Here is a 24,307-nt window from a genome sequence, read left to right as displayed (position 1 = left end):
GCCTCCACCCTAGTGTCAGAGTGCCTCTGCCCTACTCCCAGCCTTGCTCTGTCATAATGCCAGCATCTGCGATTCCGCATCACTCCCAGTAGCAGCATTCCAATCTCTCCCACCCCAGTGTCAGGGACCATTCCTACACGAGTGCGTCCATTTCACAGTAAGTTGCCCTGTCTGAGTACCAGTATCTACACGCCACGTGTTAATTGTCGGTGGCAATGCTAATAGATGTTTCCTATTGATCACTGAAACTAAACGTCTTATGCAGAAAACAGAAGACGCATTGTATTCTATGGGCGCTAATCTAAAAGTGGTCCTACTCTTACCGATCGGAAAGGGGATGCCTATGCATACCCGTCATACATCCCTGGAGGTGCCCGCCAAGGTGTTAGGGCTATCTGTTGCATGGTAGTAGTTGCTCTTTTCTGAATTGCTGTCTCAGGGATACTGTTGTCTGACTGTTTCTTTTTTCACTCCTTCTGTGACCGAGGAGATAGGGAGAAGGTGAATGCAGGTACAACGGTGGGCACAAACACCGCTCACTATGATGCTAATGAATATACATTAAGGAGGAGCTGGGGAAGTAAGAATGTAAGGGGCTGACCAGTGTGATGGTGTGGCACATGGTGAGGCCCAGGGGAGATAAGCACGTGTGGGGGTGGGCTACAGGTTCGAGGAATAGAGTTGCTTGAGAAGGGTTTGTGTTACAAAGTGCATGTGGCGAGGACAAGTGTGGTCTACCGGACATATAAGCATTTATCTCCGGGTACACGGGCAGAGGCTTGGGACAGGGGTCTTTCCAGGGTTACATATGGGTCGGTCCAGCAGTCACCCTAAACCTTCTTGTCTCTTTGCTTGACCACCAAGGCAGAGGCCTACATGATAACGAGTCAATGACCAACCAAATGATGCCCCACCGTCCAATTCCAAGAACACTCTCATCAAAGGTCGGGGCAAAAGCCTGCTGAAGAGTCAGGTAACATTAATTCCCTTTCCTACCCTAAAAATAGACCGCCAGCAGCAAAAATACAGCTCACACTTAAAGCCACTTTTTAATCGATTTTTTACAACAGAAACGCCACCATTTGCTTCTATACAGGACATAAAATCCACACTTCTCCAGCAGCATCTCATTTCGCAGCCCAGGCCATGGAGGTACATATTTTCATTAAATGACAGTGCACTACAATGCATACAGAAGTAAGTTAGAAGAAATAATTCACTTTTTACGTGTGTCAGTTTCATTGATAAAGCAATTTTCACTTAAAACACAATCGCTGTATTTAAAAGATACACCCCTACTAAGAAGGGATTCAAAAAGTCTTGAAACATTTCAAAATCACACCAAAATCTCAATTTCTATTTCATCAATAATGGGTTACAATCAAATGAGTTCAACAGATGTGTTTCTTCTCGCACAAAGTACCTTCGTAAAAGCTGCAACATGAAGTTAAGAAAATATATATATATATATATATATATATATTTTACTAAGCAAGCATTTCTGAAAAAGCAGTGCACTATAAACTTAAGTCGTAATTGTGGTTGACATGTGGTTGGCTCAATTCACATCAGCAGTATGCCCGATTCCCAGGAGTGGTCTTGGTCCAATTCACCTCAGTAGTATGGTCGACTTCACTTCAGTTGTCTCGTTCAAGTCACAGCAGGAATCTGCTACTGTTCACCTCAAAGATCCAACACAGTTCACAGCAGAGTCCAAATCACAGTTAAGGCCTAATCCAGGTGACACCAAACGTATCATTCCATTCACAGTAGAGGTCTACTGTACGTTACAGTTGTGATCTAGTCCAGATCACAATAAACAGCTTTGTGAAACACTGTGCCCACAAGAAACCTACCATAATGGACACAGGCCACTGAAGATGCTTGCAGTACAGAACCATTGTTGATATACACCCGGGTTAGAAGCGGATTTTCAGAAAGAATGTTCTGCACACGAATAACCTAAAAAATAACCAAATATGAAAGTCAGCAACTTGTTGAGTCATGTAATAATTACTTATATTTCCTTTTGAACTATAAGACGTTTATTGCAGCTAAAATACCTACATATTTTTAATAACTCAACTAATCATGATGCATTAGGCACTATACAGTTCCAAAATTGTGTATACTTTTTCCAACCTGTAGCAGATTATATATCATGTTTTGGCAGGAAAATTGTGAAGCCAAATCCAATGGGTCTCTATCTCCTAATTTCCCAAATCCCTTTCATGCCTCACCTTCAATAAAATAAAGCACTTAGCCAATTATGGAATTAGAAATGGCCAAATGTGAGTAAGCATGTAAAATGGACATTTTTGACTGAGAGTATCATAAGCTTCCATTATTAACTGTAAAAGCTTTGAATAGAATAAGCTACATAATGTACGGTGCCGTTGAGCCAAATGTCAACGTTGTGTTATACATGATTGTTTAGGGCATGGTTGTCCAACTTGGACTGCTAGTTTCCGGAATATCCCATCGGTGTACCTATAGCAAAATCTAAATGGAGCACATAAATATTCACACGTCATCCGCAATATCTGGCATAAGGCTGGGTTACCCAGCATGGATTACTTCTGGACATATTTTGCACAATCCATCTGTAAGAGGAATGAAGAAGTTTCGAGTCCTTTTATAGTGGCTTGTAAATTTAACACTAGACAGTGTAGAAAGACCAGACACGAGGCACAATTTAACACTGTTTAGAGTTGAATGTTACAGAAGTGGAGTTTAGGGTTAGCATGAGAGTGAACTATGGAATAGGAAGTATATGCTGATACTTTTAAAAGTGTAGTTAATAAAGGGGACTCTCCTAGGTGCCCCATTATCTTTCTTTCAGACCCAAATAACCAGTACAAAACACATACACCCCTCATGGGTCCACACAATGTCACTCGTCTTATCCCCCCCGATTGTAACTGTTGTTTTCATACAGCCAAACTCATCCATATTATCTCATGGAATGTGGCCGGTCTTAGCAGCAAGTTATCATCCCCTGTCTGACAGTGTAGTTACATCAGCCCCATTAGTATAGGCCGTAAATTACATCAACATTGAGGGATTCCATTGCTAAAGCAGGTGTTTTAATAAAAATATTAATGAGTATTCTTGTATTCTGAGTAATGGATTTGCGTAGAAAATGTAATATAGAGAAAAATAATGCACGCATTTAACAATGTGTCCATGTGAGTGTCCGCCAATGTTCATGAAGTATACTTATTAATGACTTATTAACCCCTTCACTGCCAGGCCTTTTCCCCCCTCAGGTGGCAGGCCTTTTTTTGTCTATTTGGGGCAGTTCGCGCTTAGGACTCATAACTTTTTGTCCACTTAAGCTACTGTTAGAAATGGGGTTTTTGGTTGGCAGTCAGGTTACCCTCTGTACAAGCAAGAACCCTCACTCTAGTCAGGGTAAGTCACACACAATCCAAATTATCCTGTGCCCACCCTCTGGTAGCTTGGCACGAGCAGTCAGGCTTAACTTAGAAGGCAATGTGTAAAGTATTTGAGCAATAAATCATACAATAACACCATATAGCACCACAAAAATACACCACACAGTGTTTAGAAAAATATAGAATATTTATCTGGATATTTGTAGATCAACACAATAAAAGATGCAATAAGAATTTGTAGAAATATCACTGAAAAGTGATATAAAGAGTCTTTAGTCTTTAGAAAGTAAACAAAGTCTCTTTCAAGCACAAAGTACCTGGTTTGGAGTGGAAAATCTCTGCAGAGGGCCACAGAAGAGGAGATGCGTGGAAAAATGGTGTGTACGTCGGTTACGCTCCTTCACACACGGATTTGCGTCGTTATTTTTCACGCGGGGAGACGTGCGTTGTTCTATGGGAGGAAAAATTGTGTGCGTCGGTTGCACCCCTTCACACACAGACTTGCGCCATTTTTCACTCTGGAAAGACGTGCGTTGTTTTCCGGCACGCGGACCGTCTCCTTCTATGGGTCGCGGGATTACCAGATGTTTTAGTGTCTGTGCGTGGATTCTTTGGCTTGTTTTCTGGCTGCGCGTCGTTCCGGGAGGCTGTGCGTGGAATTTTCTTTCTCACTGCAGGCGTCGAGACGATTTCCCCTCTGGCAGTTGGGCGGCGCTGTCCATGCGAAGCCGTGCGTCGAAGTTCCGGTCGCCCCGTAGACGTCGCGTCGAGCAGCGTCGGCGTGCGGCGATTTTCTCGCCGCAGAGCAAGCTGTGCGTCAAAAGTTTTGCCGCACAAAGAGTCCAAATGAAAAAGAGAAGTCTTTTAGGTCCTGAGACTTCAGGGAACAGGAGGCAAGTTCTATCCAAGCCCTTGGAGAGCACTTTTACAGCCAGACAAGAGTTCAGCAAGGTAGCAGGCCAACAGCAAGGCAGCAGTCCTTTGTAGAAAGCAGACAGGTGAGTCCTTTGAGCAGCCAGGCAGTTCTTCTTGGCAGGATATAGTTTCTGGTTCAGGTTTCTTCTCCAGCAAGTGTCTGATGAGGTAGGGCAGAGGCCCCGTTTTATACTAAATTGTGCCTTTGAAGTGGGGGGTGACTTCAAAGAGTGGCTAAGAAATGCACCAGGTCCCCTTTCAGTTCAATCCTGGGGTGTGGCAGTCCTTTGTGTGAGGGCAGGCCCTCCACCCTCCCAGCCCAGGAAGACCCATTCAAAATGCAGATTTATGCAAATGAGGCCGAGTCCCCTGGGTTTGGGGTGTGTCTGAGTGAATTCACAAGGAGCTGTCAACTAAACCTAGCCAGACGTGGATTGTAAGGCACAGAAAGATTTAAGTGCAAAGAAATGCTCACTTTCTAAAAGTGGCATTTCTAGAATAGTAATATTAAATCCGACTTCACCAGTCAGCAGGATTTTGTATTACCATTCTGGCCATACTAAATAGGACCTTCCTGCTCCTTTCAGATCAGCAGCTGCCACTTCAACAATGTATGAGGGCAGCCCCAATGTTAGCCTATGAAGGGAGCAGGCCTCACAGTAGTGTAAAAACGAATTTAGGAGTTTTACACTACCAGGACATATAAACTACACAGGTACATGTCCTGCCTTTTACCCACACAGCACCCTGCTCTAGGGGTTACCTAGAGCACACATTAGGGGTGACTTATATGTAGAAAAAGGGGAGTTTTAGGCTTGGCAAGTACATTTAAATGCCAAGTTGAAGTGGCAGTGAAACTGCACACACAGGCCTTGCAATGGCAGGCCTGAGACAAGGTTAAGGGGCTACTGAAGTGGGTGGCACAACCAGTGCTGCAGGCCCACTAGTAGCATTTAATCTACAGGCCCTAGGCACATGTAGTGCACTCTACTAGGGTCTTACAAGTAAATTAAATAGCCAATCATGGATAAACCAATCAACAATACAATTTACACAGAGAGCATATGCACTTCAGCACTGGTTAGCAGTGGTAAAGTGCCCAAATCAAATCAAATCAAATCAAATCATTAGCATTTATAAAGCGCGCTACTCACCCGTGCGGGTCTCAAGGCGCTAGGGACAAAGGGGGTGGTTATCGCTGCTCGAACAGCCAGGTCTTTAGGAGTCTCCGGAAAGCGGAGTGGTCCTGGGTGGTCCTGAGGCTGGTGGGGAGGGAGTTCCAGGTCTTGGCCGCCAGGAAGGAGAAAGATCTTCCACCCGCCGTGGAGCGTCGGATGCGAGGGACGGCGGCGAGTGCGGGGCCAGAGGAGCGGAGGGGGCGGGTGGGGACGTAGAAGTTGAGCCGTCTGTTGAGGTATTCCGGTCCCTTGTCGTGGAGGGCTTTGTGTGCGTGGGTGAGAAGTCGGAAGGTGATCCTTTTGCTGACTGGGAGCCAATGCAGGTGTCTCAGGTGTGCGGAGATGTGGCTGTTGCGGGGTACGTCGAGGATGAGGCGGGCTGAGGCGTTTTGAATGCGTTGCAGGCGATTTTGGAGTTTGGCGGTGGTCCCAGCGTAGAGGGTGTTGCCGTAGTCCAGGCGGCTCGTGACGAGGGCGTGGGTCACGGTTTTTCTGGTGTCGGCGGGGATCCAGCGGAAGATCTTGCGGAGCATGCGGAGGGTGAGGAAGCAGGCGGAGGACACGGCGTTGACTTGCTTGGTCATGGTGAGAAGGGGGTCCAAGATGAAGCCGAGGTTGCGGGCGTGGTCTGCGGGGGTCGGTGCGGTGCCGAGGGCCGTGGGCCACCAGGAGTCGTCCCAGGCGGACGGGGTGTTGCCGAGGATGAGGACTTCAGTTTTTTCAGAGTTCAGCTTTAGGCGGCTGAGCCTCATCCAATCTGCGACGTCCTTCATACCCTCTTGTAGGTTGGTCTTGGCGCTGGCGGGGTCCTTGGTGAGGGAGAGTATAAGTTGGGTGTCGTCGGCGTAGGAGGTGATGATGATGTCGTGCTTGCGTACGATGTTAGCGAGGGGGCTCATGTAGACATTGAAGAGTGTCGGGCTGAGTGATGAGCCTTGAGGTACGCCGCAGATGATCTCAGTGGGTTCTGAGCGAAACGGAGGGAGGTAGACTCTTTGGGAGCGGTTTACGAGGAAGGAGGCGATCCAGTCCAGGGCCTGGTCTTGGATCCCGGTGGAGGGGAGGCGGGTGATTAGGGTGCGGTGACAGACGGTGTCAAAGGCAGCCGAGAGGTCGAGAAGAATGAGGGCGACTGTTTCACCGTTGTCCATCAGGGTTCTGATGTCGTCTGTGACTGAGATGAGGGCAGTTTCAGTGCTGTGGTTGGTTCGGAATCCGGTCTGTGAGGGGTCGAGCAGGTTGTTGTGTTCCAGGAAGGTGGTCAGCTGTTTGTTGACTGTCTTCTCTATTACTTTGGCTGGGAAAGGCAGAAGGGAGATGGGGCGGAAGTTTTTCAGGTCGCTCGGGTCAGCCGTAGGTTTCTTTAGTAGGGCGTTGACTTCGGCGTGTTTCCAGCATTCGGGGAAGGTAGCAGAAGAAAAAGAAGAGTTGATGACGGTCTGGAGGTGCGGGGCGATGATGTTGTCGGCTTTGTTAAAGATGAAGTGCGGGCAGGGGTCCGAAGGGGCGCCGGAGTGGATAGAGTTCATGATGGATTTGGTTTCTTCCGTGCTGATGTGGGTCCAGTTGTTCAGGGTGATGGTCGGGGATGTGGGTTCGGTGGTGTTAGGTTGGGTCTGGTGTCCGAAGCTGTCGTGGAGGTCGCTGATCTTGCGATGGAAGAAAGTGGCGAGGGATTCGCATAGATCCTGTGAGGGCGTGACGGCGTTGGCGCTGGGGTTGGAGAACTCCTTGACGATGCTGAAGAGTTCTCTGCTGTTGTGGCTGTTTTTGTCCAGTCTGTCGGTGAAAAAATTCCTTTTGGCAGTGCGGATCAGGTGGTGGTGTTTGCGGGTAGCGTTCTTGAGGGCGGCCATGTTGTCAGCGGTGCGGTCCTTGCGCCAGGCTTTCTCAAGTGCGCGACAAGTTTTCTTTGATTGTTTGAGGGTGTCAGAGAACCAGAGGGGTTTCTTGGTGTTGTTCTGTCGCTGCGAGCGTTTGAGGGGAGCAAGGTTGTCTGCGCAGTTGGAGATCCAGTTTGTGAGGTTGAGGGCTGCGACGTTGGGGTCGGTGGTGAGGGTGGGTTGGTTGGCGGCGAGTGCGGCGAAGAGTTGCTCTTCAGGGATCTTGTTCCACTGTCGGCGAGGGATGGGTTGAGTGCGGAGGTGGCGGGTCTCGCGTCGGAATGTGAAGTGGACGCAGCTGTGGTTGGTCCAATGAAGGGCGGAGGCCATGGCTGAAGAAGACGTGTTTGCTGGCGGAGAAGATAGGGTCGAGTGTGTGTCCGGCGATGTGGGTGGCAGTGTTCACCAGATGTTTATGGCCGAGGTTGGCGAGGTTGTCGAGCAGGGTGGTGGTGTTGGGGTCGTTGTTTTGTTCCAGATGGAAGTTGAGGTCGCCTAGGAGGATGTAGTCCGGTGAGGCGAGGGCGTGCGGGGAGATGAAGTCGGCGATGGTGTCGCTGAAAGGGGCGCGAGGTCCGGGAGGACGGTAGACGAGGGATCCTCTGAGGGTGGTCCTCGGGTCGGTGCGAATCTGAAAATGCAGGTGTTCAGCGGCAAGAGGGGAGTCTTCAGTGGAGGTGGTGACGCTGATGGAGTCTTTGAAGACGATGGCGATGCCTCCTCCTACTTGGTTGGTGCGGTCTTTCCTGGAGATCTTGTAGCCTTCGGGGATGGCGGTGGCGATGTCTGGAGCAGAGGAGGCGTTCATCCAGGTCTCCGTGATGAAGGCGACGTCCGGTGCTGTGGAGTCTAGGAGGTCCCAGAGTTCAACGGCGTGTTTGTGAACGGAGCGAGCGTGGACTAGGATGCACTTGAGGTGGTTGATGGCACGTGGGCTTGTGGTCGTAGTTGTTGCGTGGTGGAAGATGTGTTTGCAGGAGTTGCAGGCGAAGGGTCCATGGGTGCGTTTGGGGTGAGCTTGGAAGCAGGTGTTGGAGCGTCCTGGGTTGAGGGCATGGAGGGTGGTGGGGTCATAGCGGATCATCGGGGCTTGGGAGCGCTGGGGACCAGGGGTCATGGCGCTGGGCGCCAGAGTTCAAAAGCCAACAACAACAGGTCAGAAAAAATAGGAGGAAGGAGGCAAAAAGTTTGGGGATGACCCTGTCAAAAAGCCAGGTCCAACAGCTACCCACGCCAAATTTGTGTCCTTCCCCCCCCCAACATCCTAGGGCTTCTAGAGGTACCCAGAGTTTTGGGGTTCCCCTGAAGGAGACCAAGAAATTAGCCAAAATACTGTGAAAATTTTGTTTTTTCCAAAGAAAATGGGAAAAAGGGCTGCCGAAGAAGGCTAGTGGTTTTTTCCCTGAAAATTGCATCAACAAAGGCTTTCCAGTGCTAAAATCATCATCTTCCCAGCTTTCAGGAACAGGCAGATTTGAATCAGAAAACCACATTTTTCAAAACTATTTTGGCATTTTACTGGGACATACCCCATTTTTACGATTTTTTGTGCTTTTAGCCTCCTTCCAGTTAGTGACAGAAATGGGTCTGAAACCAATGCTGGATCCCGGAAAGCCAAACATTTCTGAAAAGTATACAAAATTCTGAATTCATGGAGGGGTCATTTGTGTAGATCCTATAAGGTTTTCTTACAGAAAATAACATCTGAAATAAAACAATATTGAAATTGAGGTAAAAAAACAGCAATTTTTCTCCACGTTTTACTCTAACATTTTCCTGCAATGTCAGATTTTTAAAAACAATATACCGTTACGTCTACTGGACTCTTCCGGTTGCGGTGATAGGTTCATCAAGAACCCTAGGTACCCAGAGCAAATAATTGAGCTGCACCTTGCAATGGGTTTTCATTCTATATCGGGAATACAGCAATTCATTTGCTGAAATATAAAGAGTGAAAAATAGGTATCAAGAAAACCTTTGTATTTCCAAAATTGGCACAAGATAAGGTGTTGAGAAGCAGTGGCTATTTGCACATCTCTGAATTCCGGGGTCCCCATACTAGCATGTGAATTACAGGGCATTTCTCAGATAGACTTCTTTTTTACACACTGTCTTGCATTTGGAAGGAAAAATGTAGAGAAAGCAAGGGGCAATAACACTTGTTCTTCTATTCTGTTTCCCCCCCTAAGTCTCCAGATAAAAATGGTACCTCACTTGTGTAGGTAGGCCTAGTGCCTGCGACAGGAAATGCAACATGGACACATCAAATTTTTACATTGAAATCTGACATGCTTTTTACAAAGTGCCTAGCTGTGGATTTTGGCCTCTAGCTCAGGCGGCACCTAGGGAAACCTACCAAACATGCATTTTTTTAAACTAGACACCTAGGGGAATCCAGGATGGGGTGACTTGTGGGGCTCTCACCAGGTTCTGTTACCCAGAATCCTTTGGAAACCTCAAAAGTTGGCCCAAAAAAGCACCTTCTCCACACATTTCGGTGACAGAAAGTTCTGGAATCTGAGAGGAGCCACAAATTTACTATCAACCAGCATTCCCGCAAATCTCCTGATAAAAATGGTACCTCACTTGTGTGGGAAGGCCTAGTGCCCGCAACAGGAAACACCACAAAACACAACATGGACACATCACATTTTCCCAAAGAAAACAGAGCTGTTTTTTGCAAAGTGCCTAGCTGTGGATTTTGGCCTCTAGCTCAGTAGGCAGCTAGGGAAACCTACCAAACTTGTGCATTTTTGTAAACTAGACACCTAGGGGAATGCAAGATGGGGTGACTTGTGGGGCTCTCACCAGGTTCTGTTACCTAAAATCTTTTGCAAACCTCAACATTTGGCCAAAAAAAAAAAAAAAAAAAACTTTTTCCTCACATTTTGGTGACAGAAAGTTCTGGAATCTGAGAGGAGCCACAAATTTCCTTCCACCAAGTGTTCCCCCAAGTCTCCAGATAAAGATGGTATCTCACTTCTCTGGGTAGGCCAAGTGCCCGCGACAGGAAATGCTCCAAAACACTATCTGGACACATCACAGTGATCAAATACAAAACTATCTGTTTTTGCGCGGGTGCACCTGCGTTTTTGGTCCTGGGCTCAGCAGCCATCTAGGGAAACCTACCAAAAACACAAACATTTCTGAAAGCTAGACACCCGAGGGAATCCAGGAAAGTGTGACTTGCATGGACCCCTTAGTGTTTTCTTACCCGGAATCCTCAGCAAACCTCAATTTCAGCAAAAAAATTACATTTTTCCCACATTTCTGTGTGGGATCACCGCACCAGCACACATTTCCTACCACTCAAAGTTCCCTTCAGTCTCCTGATAAAAATGATACCCCACTTGTGTAGGTGGGCCAAGTGCCTGTGACAGGGAAGAGCCAAAAACATGTCAAAAATGAGGGGGAACCAAAGCGGGTTCAAATGGGCAGTTTGAAAAAAAAAAAAAAAAAAAAAGGCTGACAAGTGGGGTAGATTTTTTATCAGTATAGATGTGACAATGCTGGGTGGTAGGAATTTTGTGGGTTCCTGCAGATTCCAGAAGGTTCCATCACAAAACTGTAGGAAAAATGTGTGATTTCCAGCAAAGTCGGAGGTTTGCATGGCATTGTGGGTAAGAAAATATGTGCGGGGTGCATGTGAAGCACACCACCCTGGACACACCCAGATATTTAGTTTTCAGATGTGTCTAGGTTTTGTGGATTTTTCTTGATGGCAGCGTCCCAAAGTCCAAAAAGCACAGCCCTCACCATTCAACGTGGGATGATTTTGAGAGTTAGGCAACCTCTCATGGCCCAAATGTAAAACCAAAACCCAAAATAGTCAAACGTCTTGCTTGCCGTGGGACAAGATGTTTTAGTGTGTGGGGAAAAGCTGAAAGACTGTTACCCCATTCAGTTAGGGTGGGGGCATAACCATGCCCATACTAGTTGGCAGCAACCACCCCACCCTTTTATTTTTAATTCCCTGGCATTTAGTAGGCTTTCTGTCCCTCTCCAGCCCCAGGAGTGGATCCAGGGTAATTGCCCCATCTGCCCACCGGTGGGCAAAACAACTTTGGCCCTATTTATTTGAGGTGGGGGTTTTGTGGTGGGATTACTGCCCCCTTTGGGGGCAGATGGGCCTTCTAAAAAATAGGCCCATCTGCCCCCAAAGGGGGCAGATATGGCCAACAGTAATGTGCCCTCATGGGGAGCGACTAGTGCCCAAGGGGCTGCCCCCTCCCAAACAAAACACACACATACACAAACACCAATCCCTGGTGCTTAAGTGGTTTCTGCTTCCCCTGGGGGCAGATCGACCTAATAAGAATAGGCTGATCTGCCCCCAAGGGGGGGGGGGGGCAGAAATGGCCTAAATTAAAATTTGCCTCCTAGGTGAGCGACCCTTGCCTAAGGGGTCATTCGCCTTGCGTGAAATTAGCGCAAAAAAAATAATCTCTGGTGCCTAGTGCTTTCAGATCGGTCAAAAAATAAATAAATAGGCCGATCTGCCCCCAAGGGGGGAAGAAATGACCTAAAGCTAATTTTGCCCCCAGGGGAGTGACCCTTGCCTAAGGGGTCACTCCCCAGATATAAAAAATAAAGCAACAAAAAAAAAATCCCTTGTGTCTAGCGGTTTCTGAAATGGCCTTAAAATAAATTGTCCCCCAGGGAGCAGCCATTGCCCAAGGGGCCGCTCCCCTTATGTGTAAATACAAAAAATAAAAATACCTGCTTTCTAGTATGCATTTCTGCTGCCTTTAATGCCTCTCTCGCCCCCTCCACGTGATCAGTGGAGAAATGCTTTTGCATTTCTCCTCCACACTGGAAGCTCAGGGCAGCCTCTGATGAGGTCAGCGCAATCGCGTGCTGACCTCATCAGACGCCACAGGGGGCTCTGGGGGTGAAAGGAGAAGTGATTCCCTTTCCATCCCTGCCCATGGGAGGGGGGTGCGAGGCCCTCGGGGGAGCGCTAGCGCTTCCCCCAAGGACCCATACCAGGACGCAACGTTTACGTCCTTGGCACCCGAGTGGTGCAAAAGAGGACGTAACCATTATGTCCCGGGCACCCGAGGGGTTAATATGAAACATGGAACCTATGTTTGATTAATGTAGTAGTACATCATATTAAGGGTTATGCATTATGTATTAGCTTTATTAATTGTAGGCCTTAACTTAGCGGAGATCTTGGCCTCATGCCAAGCTGTATTTCTAAACAGATTAATAAAACATTTGCTTAGAGAATTAAGTTGTGATTTTCCACTGTGCTGACCAAATGTGCTCGTAGCTAAAAGTCTTTTCTCATGAGAACCAATTGCTAGAAGATGCTGTTCTAGCTAAATGTAACAATACGAGTGTAATGTGTGTAAGACTGACTTTCTCAGGAGAAGAACAATGGAGACACTGACTGGAGTATAAGCTGCAACAATATTGTTACCTGACGAGCCGAATGAGGAGGACATAAGAGGAGCCAATAAGCGACATGTGAAGCGGGACTAGCAGAAATTATAGATTTGATGTTTTAGTTTTACTGGACAAAGTATGAACATGCAATCTTGGGAAGTAGTTTTAGGAAATCTAACTTAGTCGGACTACACTGAGAAGAAGTTACCATTGCGCTTTTGCCACTGCAGTTACTTTCTTGAACGTCTTGACAAGAGACGTGCTTAACTTTACAGCTTAAAGACTTTGCGTTTTCTGAACTTTGATGCTGAATTCTGATGCCTTGCTGACTGAACTGAGGTCCTGATGACGAACACTATTTTAGCTTGCTGATCGATTTGAGGAGAGGTACATTACTACCAATGTATTTCTTAAGACTATTTGCTTTTTCTTTCTAGGTACCAACCGCACTATTTTGATACAGCCATAGTCAGATGTTTTCCAAATTTGTGTTTACTAATTGTTTTGCATGAAGCACAACATGAAGATGCTAATCTGGTGTTAGAAAAGGATTCCCCACTAATGAAGTTCACTAAATGGAGAAACTTTTGATGTCTTTTATTTGCTGAAAACAAATGTATGCAATATCAGAATGTAATGGGGGGAGGACAACGAAAACACTGGAGTAGTTTCTCCTGTGGGACAGACCTTTGACGGATCGAGATCATTGCTGGACCTTAGTCCATTCAGAGTACTTCCAGATACTTTGATAAGGTCAAACATTAGTCGGAGCTTGAAATTGTTGACACTGCATACCACAAATACAGTTGCACAGCAGCTAACACCGGTCCAAGCCAGCAACATCTCATTGCTAGGTTTGACTAATCAGAATTTGACTGAATGGTTCGACAAGCTGAACACCCCACAGAGTGCTCCGAAAGGAGAGGCTTATTTGAGTTACGCTAGGCTAAGCATGGAAGCGGTTGAGCTTATTGAGGGAACAACGGGTATGAATAGGTTAGAATCCTACACAGAAGCTGAATTGAGATATTTGTGCCCGAAAATTACAAGGGAAGTGAGCAATGTGCATCAGAAGCTAACAGACCGGGCAGAGAAGTACAGCATAGAAATAGAGAAAACAAAGCATTTGGAAAGGAGTTACAGATTGGATTTTGAGACTGAAGATTTTGAACACATGAGATCTGCCAGAATGAAGGCACACCTTAGGGAATTACTTCAAAGTGCCCAGACTTGGGGAGCATTAGACAAATGGGAAGGCAGTTGGGTAAAGAAAAGAGACAAAAGAAAAAGGGATTCTGTGGAGCTGACTGCAAATGTGCAGCAAGGTCAAGATTCAGTGAAGATTTTACCAATGTGAGAGATTCCAGGAAAAAATGTTGTTCATGTCCCTTGGAGCAGAAGTGATATTCGATCATTTACAAATGATTATCCAAAATTGAGGGAGAAGCCAGTAGAGTGGTACCCACAGACAGATCGGTTTGTAAAACTTGCAAAGTACCTGTGAGAGGATTTAAACACCTTATTAGAGATGGTGGTCCCAGCTCATCTGTGGATAGAGTGTAAGAAGAGTAAAGAGGAGTAAAGACTGGCCAACAAGAGAACCAGAGAGAGCTAAAATTACAGGTGTACCGTCAACCGAGGAAATTACATTTTACTGTAAGGTGATTGAATTTTTGAAAATGAGAATTTTGCCGAAGGACACTGATTGACAGAGAATTGATAGGACAGCTAAACAAAGGATTCAATACATGCGTATTATGAGAGGTTGTTATAGGCGTTCAAGCATTACAGTGGTACAGAGACCATTGAGGCGAAGGGCATGATTCATTTTGTGTTCAGATTTGTGGAAGGATTTAGATCTGAAATTAGCAAGATGATTACGAGTCATTTGATTTGCTGGCAAGCAAAGGCGATTGATGAGGTGTTGCAGTATGCAAAGTACTGTAGTTTTGCAAATGAGTTGAAGCAGAGAACCCTGAAAGAAAAGGCGATGGTGATGTAGATTAAAGCTGCTCAGACAGGCATGCAAGGGAATTTTCCACAACAGCTACCACAGAAGCAGCAGGGAAACATGGTGTTTCAGCCCCAGGTGAGAGGTAGGGGTCGCGGAGGTAATATGAATCGTGGTCCTGATTTGCGTACTGTAGTGGTTCAGAATGATGTGCAGGGGATGAAGAAGTTGTTGCCTTGTCACGCTTGCGGAGCCGTCGGACATTGGAAATGGGAGTGTCTGATGTTGGTGTAGGAGGGTGTTTTTCAGCAAAATAATTATGCCAATTCATTCCAGAACATGAGAGGACTGAGAATGAGAGGTCCTAATCCAAATATTCAAAATAATATGAATTAAGTGCAGAATTTTCAACCCACGCAGCAGGTGCAAATGCCACGTGTACAAATGACACAGTTGCAGCCAATGCAGCAGCAGGTTCCCATGGTACCTAGACAGCAAATTCAAATACCTCAAGCCCCAATGGAACAGCAGAAAATGATGTTTTCTCAACAGGTCAGAAGCTTAACCAAAGCAATAACACAGTACACCAATTCCCCCTACAAAGTGAGAATGGAATAAACGATGATTGGATGAGCGAATGTTCAGACCAGGAGCCATGTGTGCTTGCAACCTCCTTAGAAGTAGATCAGATAGGTCCCTATGTGAAGGGAAAAGTCATGGATCACAGAGCTTCATTCTTGGTTGACACGGGAGCTACACCTTCTACAGTAAGATCAGTTGAGGTTCCAAACTTGCCCCTTTCAGGTAAAACATTTCAGATTTTAGGGTAGCGAATCAGTATTTGACTAACCAGATTACAGAACCAGTTCAGGTTAAAATTGGCAACTTCCAGGGATTGCATAAATTCGTAGTCTTTGATTCAAGTCCAGTATCCCTACTGGGAAGGGACTTGCTGTGTAAAAAAAAAAAAAAAAAAAGAAAAAGCTTGTTTACTTGCTCAAATTATGGAATCAAGATACAGACGAATAGTCATGATGAAGATGACCCAGCTCCAGAGACAGAATGTGAAACCACAAGTGAGGAATACTTGCTGATTGATTTCTTTCCGGTGTTCACAGTGAAGGAGCTTCATGCTGACTTGTGGGGAACGGTTAAGGAGAAGGTGTGGGATCTGATAGGAAAAGAGGTAGGTCTGATAAAGGGAGTTGAGCCAGTTAAAGTCCCTGTAAAGCTGAATACTGTTTTCCCTCAAATTCCCCAGAACCACATGCTACAGGATGTTCTTATAAAGGTCACCCAAATAATTGCAGAATTTGTAAAACAAGGGGTTTTGAAGGAAGTGTCGAGCAGCCCATGTAATTCACCAATAATGGGTTTGAAAAAGCCCTCTGGGAATGTTCGAATTGTCCAGGATTTGAGAAAAGTAAATGACACTGTGGTCAAATGTTGTACTGTGCTGCCAAATCCAGTTGTGATAATGTTTCAGATTCGATGTGATGCTGAATGTTTCACTGCAATTGATTTGTCGCAAGCCTTCTTTTCTATGCCTCTTCATAAGGACAGCCAATTTATCTTTTGGACCGAGTTTACTGTTGGTGTCAAATTCCTCAAGGGTTTTCAGAGTCACCTTCCATATTCAATCAGATCATGAAAAAGAATTGGGAGTCGCTGGAACTGCCTTTCCAACGGACCTTGGCACAGTACATTGATGACTTGCTGATTACGCCCAAAACAAGGGACGAGTGCAAGCATGCCACAATTGCTTTGCTGAACCATTTGGGGAAGAATGGTCATAGTGTGTCCCGCTCAAATTGCAATACTGTCAGAAAGAAGTGAGATACTTGGGTCATCAGATTTAGAAGGGATCAAGAAAGATATCCAGAGAAAGGGTTACGACCATATTGCAGATGAATCCCCTGACCACACAAAGATGTCAGGATGTTTCTAGGGATGGTGGGCTACTGCGGTCAATGGATTCCCAATTTTTCAGTCATTTCAAGACCATTGCAGAAGCTGACTCATATGGAAGTCACTTATCTCATAGTGTTAGACCAAGCTGAAATGAAAGCGTTCACTGAATTGAGAGGGAGTCTGTGCAAGGCTCCTGCTTTGGGTATGCCTGACTACACGAAACCTTTCACATTGTTTTTTTCATGAGCATCATGCATGTTCTTGGTCTGTCTTGACGCAGGTTCATGGAGGTATAAACCGCCCAGTAGCATTTTTTCAGCTACTCTAGACCCAGTGGCAGCAGCCTTACCAGGTTGTTTGTGTGCATTTGCAGCGGTTGGACAAAGCCACACAGTGTGAGGGCATTGCGATGGAATATCCCTTGACTATAATGATTCCTCACTCTATTGAGATCCTACTTACAAAGACGAAAAGACAATATTTGACTGGTGCAAGATTGACCAGATATGAAACGAGTATCCTAGGATCACCAAATGGGTCATTGAAAAGATGTACAGTGCTGAACCTAGCAACCTTACTTCCTAATGAAAATTTTGAAATTAAAAAATTGGAAGACGTTGAGCATGATTGTCTTGAAGTAACTGACTTGTGCATAAAACCAAGACCTGACACTAGCGACAATCGATTGGAAGAGAATGACCAAATTATCTTTGTTGATTGCTCTTGTCTAAGAGACAATACAGGGACACTGAGAGCAGGCAATGCCGTGTGCACAACTACTGGCATTCTGGAATCTTCTTGGCTCCGAGGAGTGTATTCTGCCCAAGTAACGGAACTGGTAGCCCTTACTAGAGCGTGCCATGTTTCCACTCAAATGAAAGTTACAATCTATATGGATAGCCAGTATAGATTTGGAACAGTCCATGATTTTGGCCTGTTGTGGTAACAGAGAGGTTTCATGACCTCTTCTAGTTCACCAATGGTGAGAGAATTAAAGATCTGTTGCATGCTATTCAAATGCCTGAAAATATTGCAGTGGTGAAATGCAGTGCACATCTGAAGTCGCAGGACTTAGTGTCAATGGGAAATGGATATGCGGATTAAGTCGGAAGGTTTTGTGCACTGAACTGTATATCATTCAAAGATAAGTGGGAACTGTTACCTGAAGAGGATGAAACGCCCAAGTTTTGCACTGAAAGTAGGTGACATCTTGGAGGAATTGAAAATGTTACAGAATAATGTTGACAGTGAGGAGAAACGATCATGGAGCAAAATGAAATGTGTACAGCGACCAGATTAATTTTGGGTTTCAGAAGAGGGTCAATTAGTTTTGCCTGACAGTCTGTTGTTTCAAAAGGCTAGGCATTATCATGGTGAAGCACATGTTGGGAGGGATGCCATGATTCATTTGTTCAAGCACGATTGGCTCAACCCAAGGTTTAGACAGGCTGCTGAAGCAGTTTTCCATTGCAGCAAAATTTGCCAACAAATTAACGCGAGGAAAGGGACAGTGGTTAATTCAAGCCACACTGGAAGAGCAGGAAGTCCATTCAGCAGAATGCAAATGGATTTTATTGAGATGCCTGTGTGTGGGGGTTTGAGATATGTGTTGGTGATTATGTGCGTTTTTAGTCACTGGATTGATAAATAAATGACAGTCTCACAGTAGCAAAATAACTGATTAGGGAATTGATACCACGTTTTGGGTTTCCGATCTCTTTAGAATCAGATAAGGGAAGTCACTTCAACAATGAAGTAATTAAATTACTGAGTGCAGCATTGAACATTGAGCAGAAGTTGCATTGTAGTTACCGCCCTGAAGAATCACGACTAGTGGAACAAATGAATGGTACCTTGAAGTCTAGAGTTGCAAAGATGTGTGCGTCCACGAATCTGAAATGGCCCGATGCACTGCCTTTAGTTCTGATGACAATGACAAACACACGCGACAGGAAGACAGGATTGTCGCCACGTGAGATCCTTATGGACCGAGCCATAAGGTTGCCAGCGGTGCCTGAAAATGCACTTGTCAACATTACAGATGATATGGTGTTGGACCACTGCAAAGGTCTGGCTAATGTAGTTTGCTCTTTCTCTCAGCAGGTAGAAGCTACCACACTGCCACCGATCCATGACCCAGGGCACAATCTGAGGGCAGGTGACTGGGTTGTGGTCCGTAAACACTTGAGGAAAACATGTTTGGAGCGTCATTGGAAGGGTCCTTTCCAGGGAGTTTTGACAACTAACACAGCTGTAAAGTGCGCTGAAGTTCCAAACAGGATCCGTGCTAGTCACACAAAGAAAGTGATATGCCTGAATGATGAGGAAGCCAAGTTGTTGAAAGTACCAACAACAACAAAACAAGTCTCAGGGCCGGAAGGAGAACAAAGGGAAGCCGAGACCAGATCTGAGCCCGTTGAGGATGGTTCAGTAACTCCGGTGAGAGATAAAGGAGAAGACCTCCAGGAGGGTGGCAGAGATACACAGGTCCTGAATGGGCGTATACAACTACAAGCGAATGGCAGAAATAATTTTGTCTTTTTGTTTTGATAGAGACATTCCAGGTCAATATTTTGGCACCTGAAGGAAGCTGGACTGTTGAAACAATCTTAGAATATTTTGAGAAAGAGACTGTTGAAAGTAACCGGAAAAGACTTTGATAACCTGATTTGACTTTTTGAAACCTGATTTTGACAGGCTGCTTACCGATTTTGACAAGGGATCCTGGAAGAAAGACTGAGAGCTGTAAATGACTGCTGAAAGAAGATTTAGTTTTTTGATTTTTGCCACTTTTTCTAAATTTCTCTTCTGCTCTCTTATTCTTTACAGGTCATGAGTAACATCAGCCAGCAGGGTAGGAAAAATAGGTGCTGTAAATATATAAGTATTGGTTTGGCGATTGTATGTGGCAGATTGTTTGTGGTATTGATTGTGGGAATGACTGTTCATAAGAGTGAAGCCAACCATACTTCTGCTTTTGAAACGACTACTGCACTAACAGCAATAGAGAAGTTTTGGTTAGATGAGAAGTATTTGCATGAGGGTATTAATGCCCAATAAGAACTTTCTTCCAATGTCTTCTATCCCTTGCTGAGTGAGTACATTGAGACAATGGATGCGAAGAATTATTATGTTTGTACGCAGATTTCTTCATCAATCAAAGAAGGAGCTGCTTATTAGTTTGCCATTAACGTATTGGGTACATTGTAGTCTGTTACTAACAAGATTCTATAATCAAGAGTACATCCAGTATTTCTACTCCAACTAGGACACTGTGTTTTCATTTGTCCCTATAATTAGGTATTTGAGTGGAGTAGCTAAGGATAATGACATAGTATTAGAGGTTTCTTTGAACCTACATTAACCTTTGGTACAGCTTATGCTCTCAGGAACATTCTAACATGCTTGCTTACACCTGAAGAGCTTCTTAGATCACACAGATGATAGAAAAAGGTACTGAAGAAGAAGTTAGAAGAAGGCTTAGAGTAGAGGACTTACAAGAATGATTATGCTTATAGTACTATTGAAACACAAGGGAAATTAGCTCTAGATGTGCAACACCTAGGTAAACTTTGTGTGTATATATATATATATGCCTAAATCATGCACTGACACTATTTGTGGGAACGAGTGAATGCAGACATGTGTTTTCGTTTCAGAGTAAATGGACATTTATGTTGAATGGACAGGATCAGGCAATTCCGGGGATATTTTACATCTGTGTTCCTAATGCCTATTACCGTCTTCCAAGAGGATTGTATGGGACATGTTATTTGGGAATAGTTTTCCCAAAGATTTTTCAAATGGATGTCTTGAAGAAGTTTCCAAAAGCGATTGAATTACATCATATGAGACAGAGGAGAGAATCTCCTTCTGGTATAAGTGGGAGATATATTTGGAGCAATATTTCCTTCAGTGGTAGTTGTTCTGAATTCGATAAAGATGAAAAAGTTGTCTACTATTGTGGATAACATGCTGACAAATTTTTCAGGAGCCATACTCCTGATGGATACTGAACTAGCTGCTGAAAGAGCTAGGACTCTTCAAAATCGCCTTGCATTAGACATTCTTTTAGCAAAGGATGACGGAGTTTGTAGGATCCTTAATTCTAGGCATTGTTGTTCGTTTTTGCCTGATAATAGTAAATAAATTAGAAGCTTACTTACTAACTTGACTAATGAAAGTGCTGATTTGAAAGAATTAAAAGAAGCAGATGTTTGGGAGAAAGTTGGTAAAGGTTTTGCTTCAGTGGGAAACTGGCTCAGCAGCATTGGGAAAGGAATATTATTGAAAATTATACAGAGGATATTAATGATTGTGGTTTGCCTATTTGGAATATGGGGAGTATGTAAATTGTGTAAAATAATACAATTGGAAAAGACAAAGAATAATCAGAGGAGGGAAGAAAAGAAAAGGGAAAAATTGTTTAGGGATAATTCGAAAAGGGAAGAAGGATTTGAAGGGACTGAAATGACAGAATTTTAGCTGATGCAAAATTTGTGAGTGGCAGTTTAGTGTTATGACACATTTAGTCATCAGAGGAGGGACTGCTAAAGCAGGTGTTTTCATAAAAATATTAATGAGTATTCATGTATTCCAAATAATGGATTTGATGATGAGGACATTACAAGAGGAGCCAATCAACGACATGTGAACCAGGTACTAGCAGAAATTATAGATCTGGACAGCCAGTGATATTTCTGTATGTGTATTATTTGATTTGAGATTATCTTACGTGACATTAGCATTGTTAATATAAGGAAATAAATATTCTAACTTTTACAAAAGGTGTGGTTATTCATGACTGAAAGGTCATGGTGTGTGATAATTACTGACTCCAAATGATTACTAATTGTATTGATTATCACGGATTATTGCTGTTATTGATTATTGATCTACATCTACTGGAGTTATGGTGGTAACATCTTAAATGCGAGTCGAAAGGTTCCTCGACCTATTTGCGTCCCCTTGTAAGTTTACTTATTAAGGCCAGACGCGCTAACACCATTCAGTAGCTACTGCAGCCACACCCTCCAGTTCAGGCAGAGCAAAAGAGAGCTTAGTTTTATTATTGTTTATTACTGCAACCCTCTCCGTAGAAAACATTTTAAGATGTTTACCAGTACTCCACACTACCATTCTGTTCTGATAATGCCTTTGAAAGGCCATTATCTGTTAATTATTAATATTTCTAACAATATTTTTGAATTCCTTCAATAAGTATTTATTTGTTGCTTGTTTTCCCCAGGTCATTTGTATTGGCTTCAATGGCCTTCTATGGCCGAATAAAGTACCGTAAGTCCAAATCATTTCTGCAGTCGGGGACGGCCTGTTTCTGACAACAAAAATGCTTTTAAATATGTTCAAACACACAAATTGCGATTCAGTAAAACGTTACTGAATCGCAGTTTGTGCTTGCAATTTGGTATTTGGAATTGGCATATTTAGGCCGTCCCTTCCAAATACTGAATCTGAATGGGATGTATGAATGTTTTACGACCGAATTACAGTCACAAACATTTATATTTTACCAACTCCTTCGAGGCGGTGATAACCCATTCGCAAAGGGACCCATTCCCCTTTGAGAATAGGAAACAAATATTTTTTTTTAAGAGCAGGCAGTTTTGCCATGAACCACTGCCAACTCATTAAAAATGAAAATTCAAAGTTTAACTTTTCTCTTTTTAAATTCATCCAATTTTACTTTAAGGAAAACGGGATGCATTAAAAAAAAATATTGCTTCATTTAAAAGCAATCACAGACATAGTGGTCTGCTGACCCCGGCAAGCCACTATCCCTGTGATGCCTGTAATTCCTAAAAGGTTGTAAATAGAGACCTACCTCATTCATATTCATGAGGTAAGTCTATCTGCAACACACTAGGAATCACAAGTGAAACTCAAAAAAGTTTCATACATTTGAAACAGCAATTTCTTAATTGTGATTCAAAGGAAATCATTATATAAAATCTTAATACACGTAGCCCAAAATTATTTCAATTGAATTACATGGAACATTTTTACGATAACCAAAGTATACAGTTAAAAACAGGTCTTTAAGTATGTCCAAGCTTCCTCTCATTGGATGGTTACTCATGGTCATCAAAGGCGGACTATTTGCAAACTTGGCATGGCGGCTGAATGAAGGGTATACGAATAGTCAGCTTTTGATGGCCATTAGTAACCATCCAATGGGAGAAAGCTTGGACATACATAAAGACCTGTTTGCTAACATTCTGCATGTGACCCGCATTGAGAAAGGCGACTTATGACGAAATGCATCTACCTGGGGAATACACTGATTTGTGAAACCCACTGAGTGCTCCTGCAGGTTCCTTTTATATAGGATTTCTAAAGTGTAGCCACTTTTGAGGTCAGGAGCCACCCGTTCTGATAAGTGTTCCGCAGTTATTAAGTGGCAACTGGATTCCTGGGTCCCGTCTCTTGGAGTGGTGGTGTATATACACACATATACATATATACACACACACACACACAAATTCACTTAAAAAACAAAGGTTACAGGCTCACATTTTGAACGTAAATTCACTAGTTATACTTAGAGTTACCTCAAGTAACTATAACTTGTGCGCTAAGGTAACTATAACTTGTGCTCCCTCTCTGATCTCCACCTCTCCAACAAGGCCCCCCCCATCCCAGGAGTGATGCATCCGTCACCACTGCGAGATCTGGTTGGGGAGGAGAGGGTTCTGCCACCGACCGAATCGCTGTTTGTTAGCCACTGCTGCAGGTATTTTCCTGTTCCCTCTCAGAGCTGGACCATGTTAAGGAGATTACCCTGATGCCATGCCCACTGGAACTTGAGGTTCCCTGCAAAGACCACATATGTCATCACCCATGTGTTACCAGCAGGATGCAAGGTGCCACGGGTCCCAAAAGTCTCAGAGTCTGTCCCACCAAAACCCAGGATCGAGGCTGAAATATCAATATCACGGCCTGAATATCCTGGACTCACCATTCAGGAGGATACGTCTGAAACTGAAGACATCCAGAACAGCTCCGATGAAGGGGAGCCGCTGAGAGGGAGTCAGGTGTGACTTTAGCATGCTTAAAGTGAAACCCAGCAAATGCAGGAGGTCCACCTTAGTCTGGAGGTGGGAGACAGTCTGGGGCGAGCCTGCCTTCAACAGTAAGTCATCGAGATAAGGGAAGATTGCCACCCCTGATCTCCACAGATGAGTTGCAACCACCACCATCTCCTTGGTGAACACCCAAGGGGCACTGGAGAGGACAAAAGAGGGAGCACTTCAAACTGAAAATGCTTGTGTCCTACTGTGAACCACAGGTGATGCCAGTGAGCAGGCAGGACGGGAATGCAGAATTATGCTCCCTGCAAGTCCAATGCTAGCATCCAGTTTCCTGGATCCAGGGAACACAGGACCTGAGCTAACATGAGTGTATTGAACTTTACTATCCTGGGGTTGTAGTTGAGGGGCTACAGGTCCAGGATAGGACAAAGGCCTGCATTATTGTTTGGCACCAGAAAGTAGCAAGAATAGTAACTACAACCTACTTCTGGCATCAGCACCCTCTGTATGGCTTCCTTGGCCAAGAGGACAATGACCTCTTGGCAGAAAAGTGAGAGATGATCCTCTGTCAGCCTGTTGTAAGATAGTGGCATAGAACAGGGGTGGTCATTCATGGAAGGGAGTAGTCCCT

General features: G+C 44.5%; 1 protein-coding gene across 1 annotated transcript in view; it reads right to left on the bottom strand.

Moving 5' to 3' along the window:
* Positions 1–1,024: 1,024 nt before the first annotated feature.
* Positions 1,025–24,307, bottom strand: part of LOC138262057 (serum paraoxonase/arylesterase 2-like) — a 197,773-nt gene continuing 174,490 nt past the window's right edge. Inside the window, exon 9 of the mRNA XM_069211746.1 lies at positions 1,025–1,962. Within this exon, the coding sequence (XP_069067847.1) occupies positions 1,801–1,962 (162 nt within the window). The 3' untranslated portion in view covers positions 1,025–1,800. The remainder of the gene's footprint in view (positions 1,963–24,307) is intronic.

This window comes from Pleurodeles waltl, chromosome 10 (genome assembly GCF_031143425.1).
Source record: "Pleurodeles waltl isolate 20211129_DDA chromosome 10, aPleWal1.hap1.20221129, whole genome shotgun sequence".
Lineage (NCBI taxonomy): Eukaryota > Metazoa > Chordata > Amphibia > Caudata > Salamandridae > Pleurodeles > Pleurodeles waltl.
Note: the sequence above shows the minus strand (reverse complement) of the source record. Positions and strands in the feature narration are given on the sequence as shown.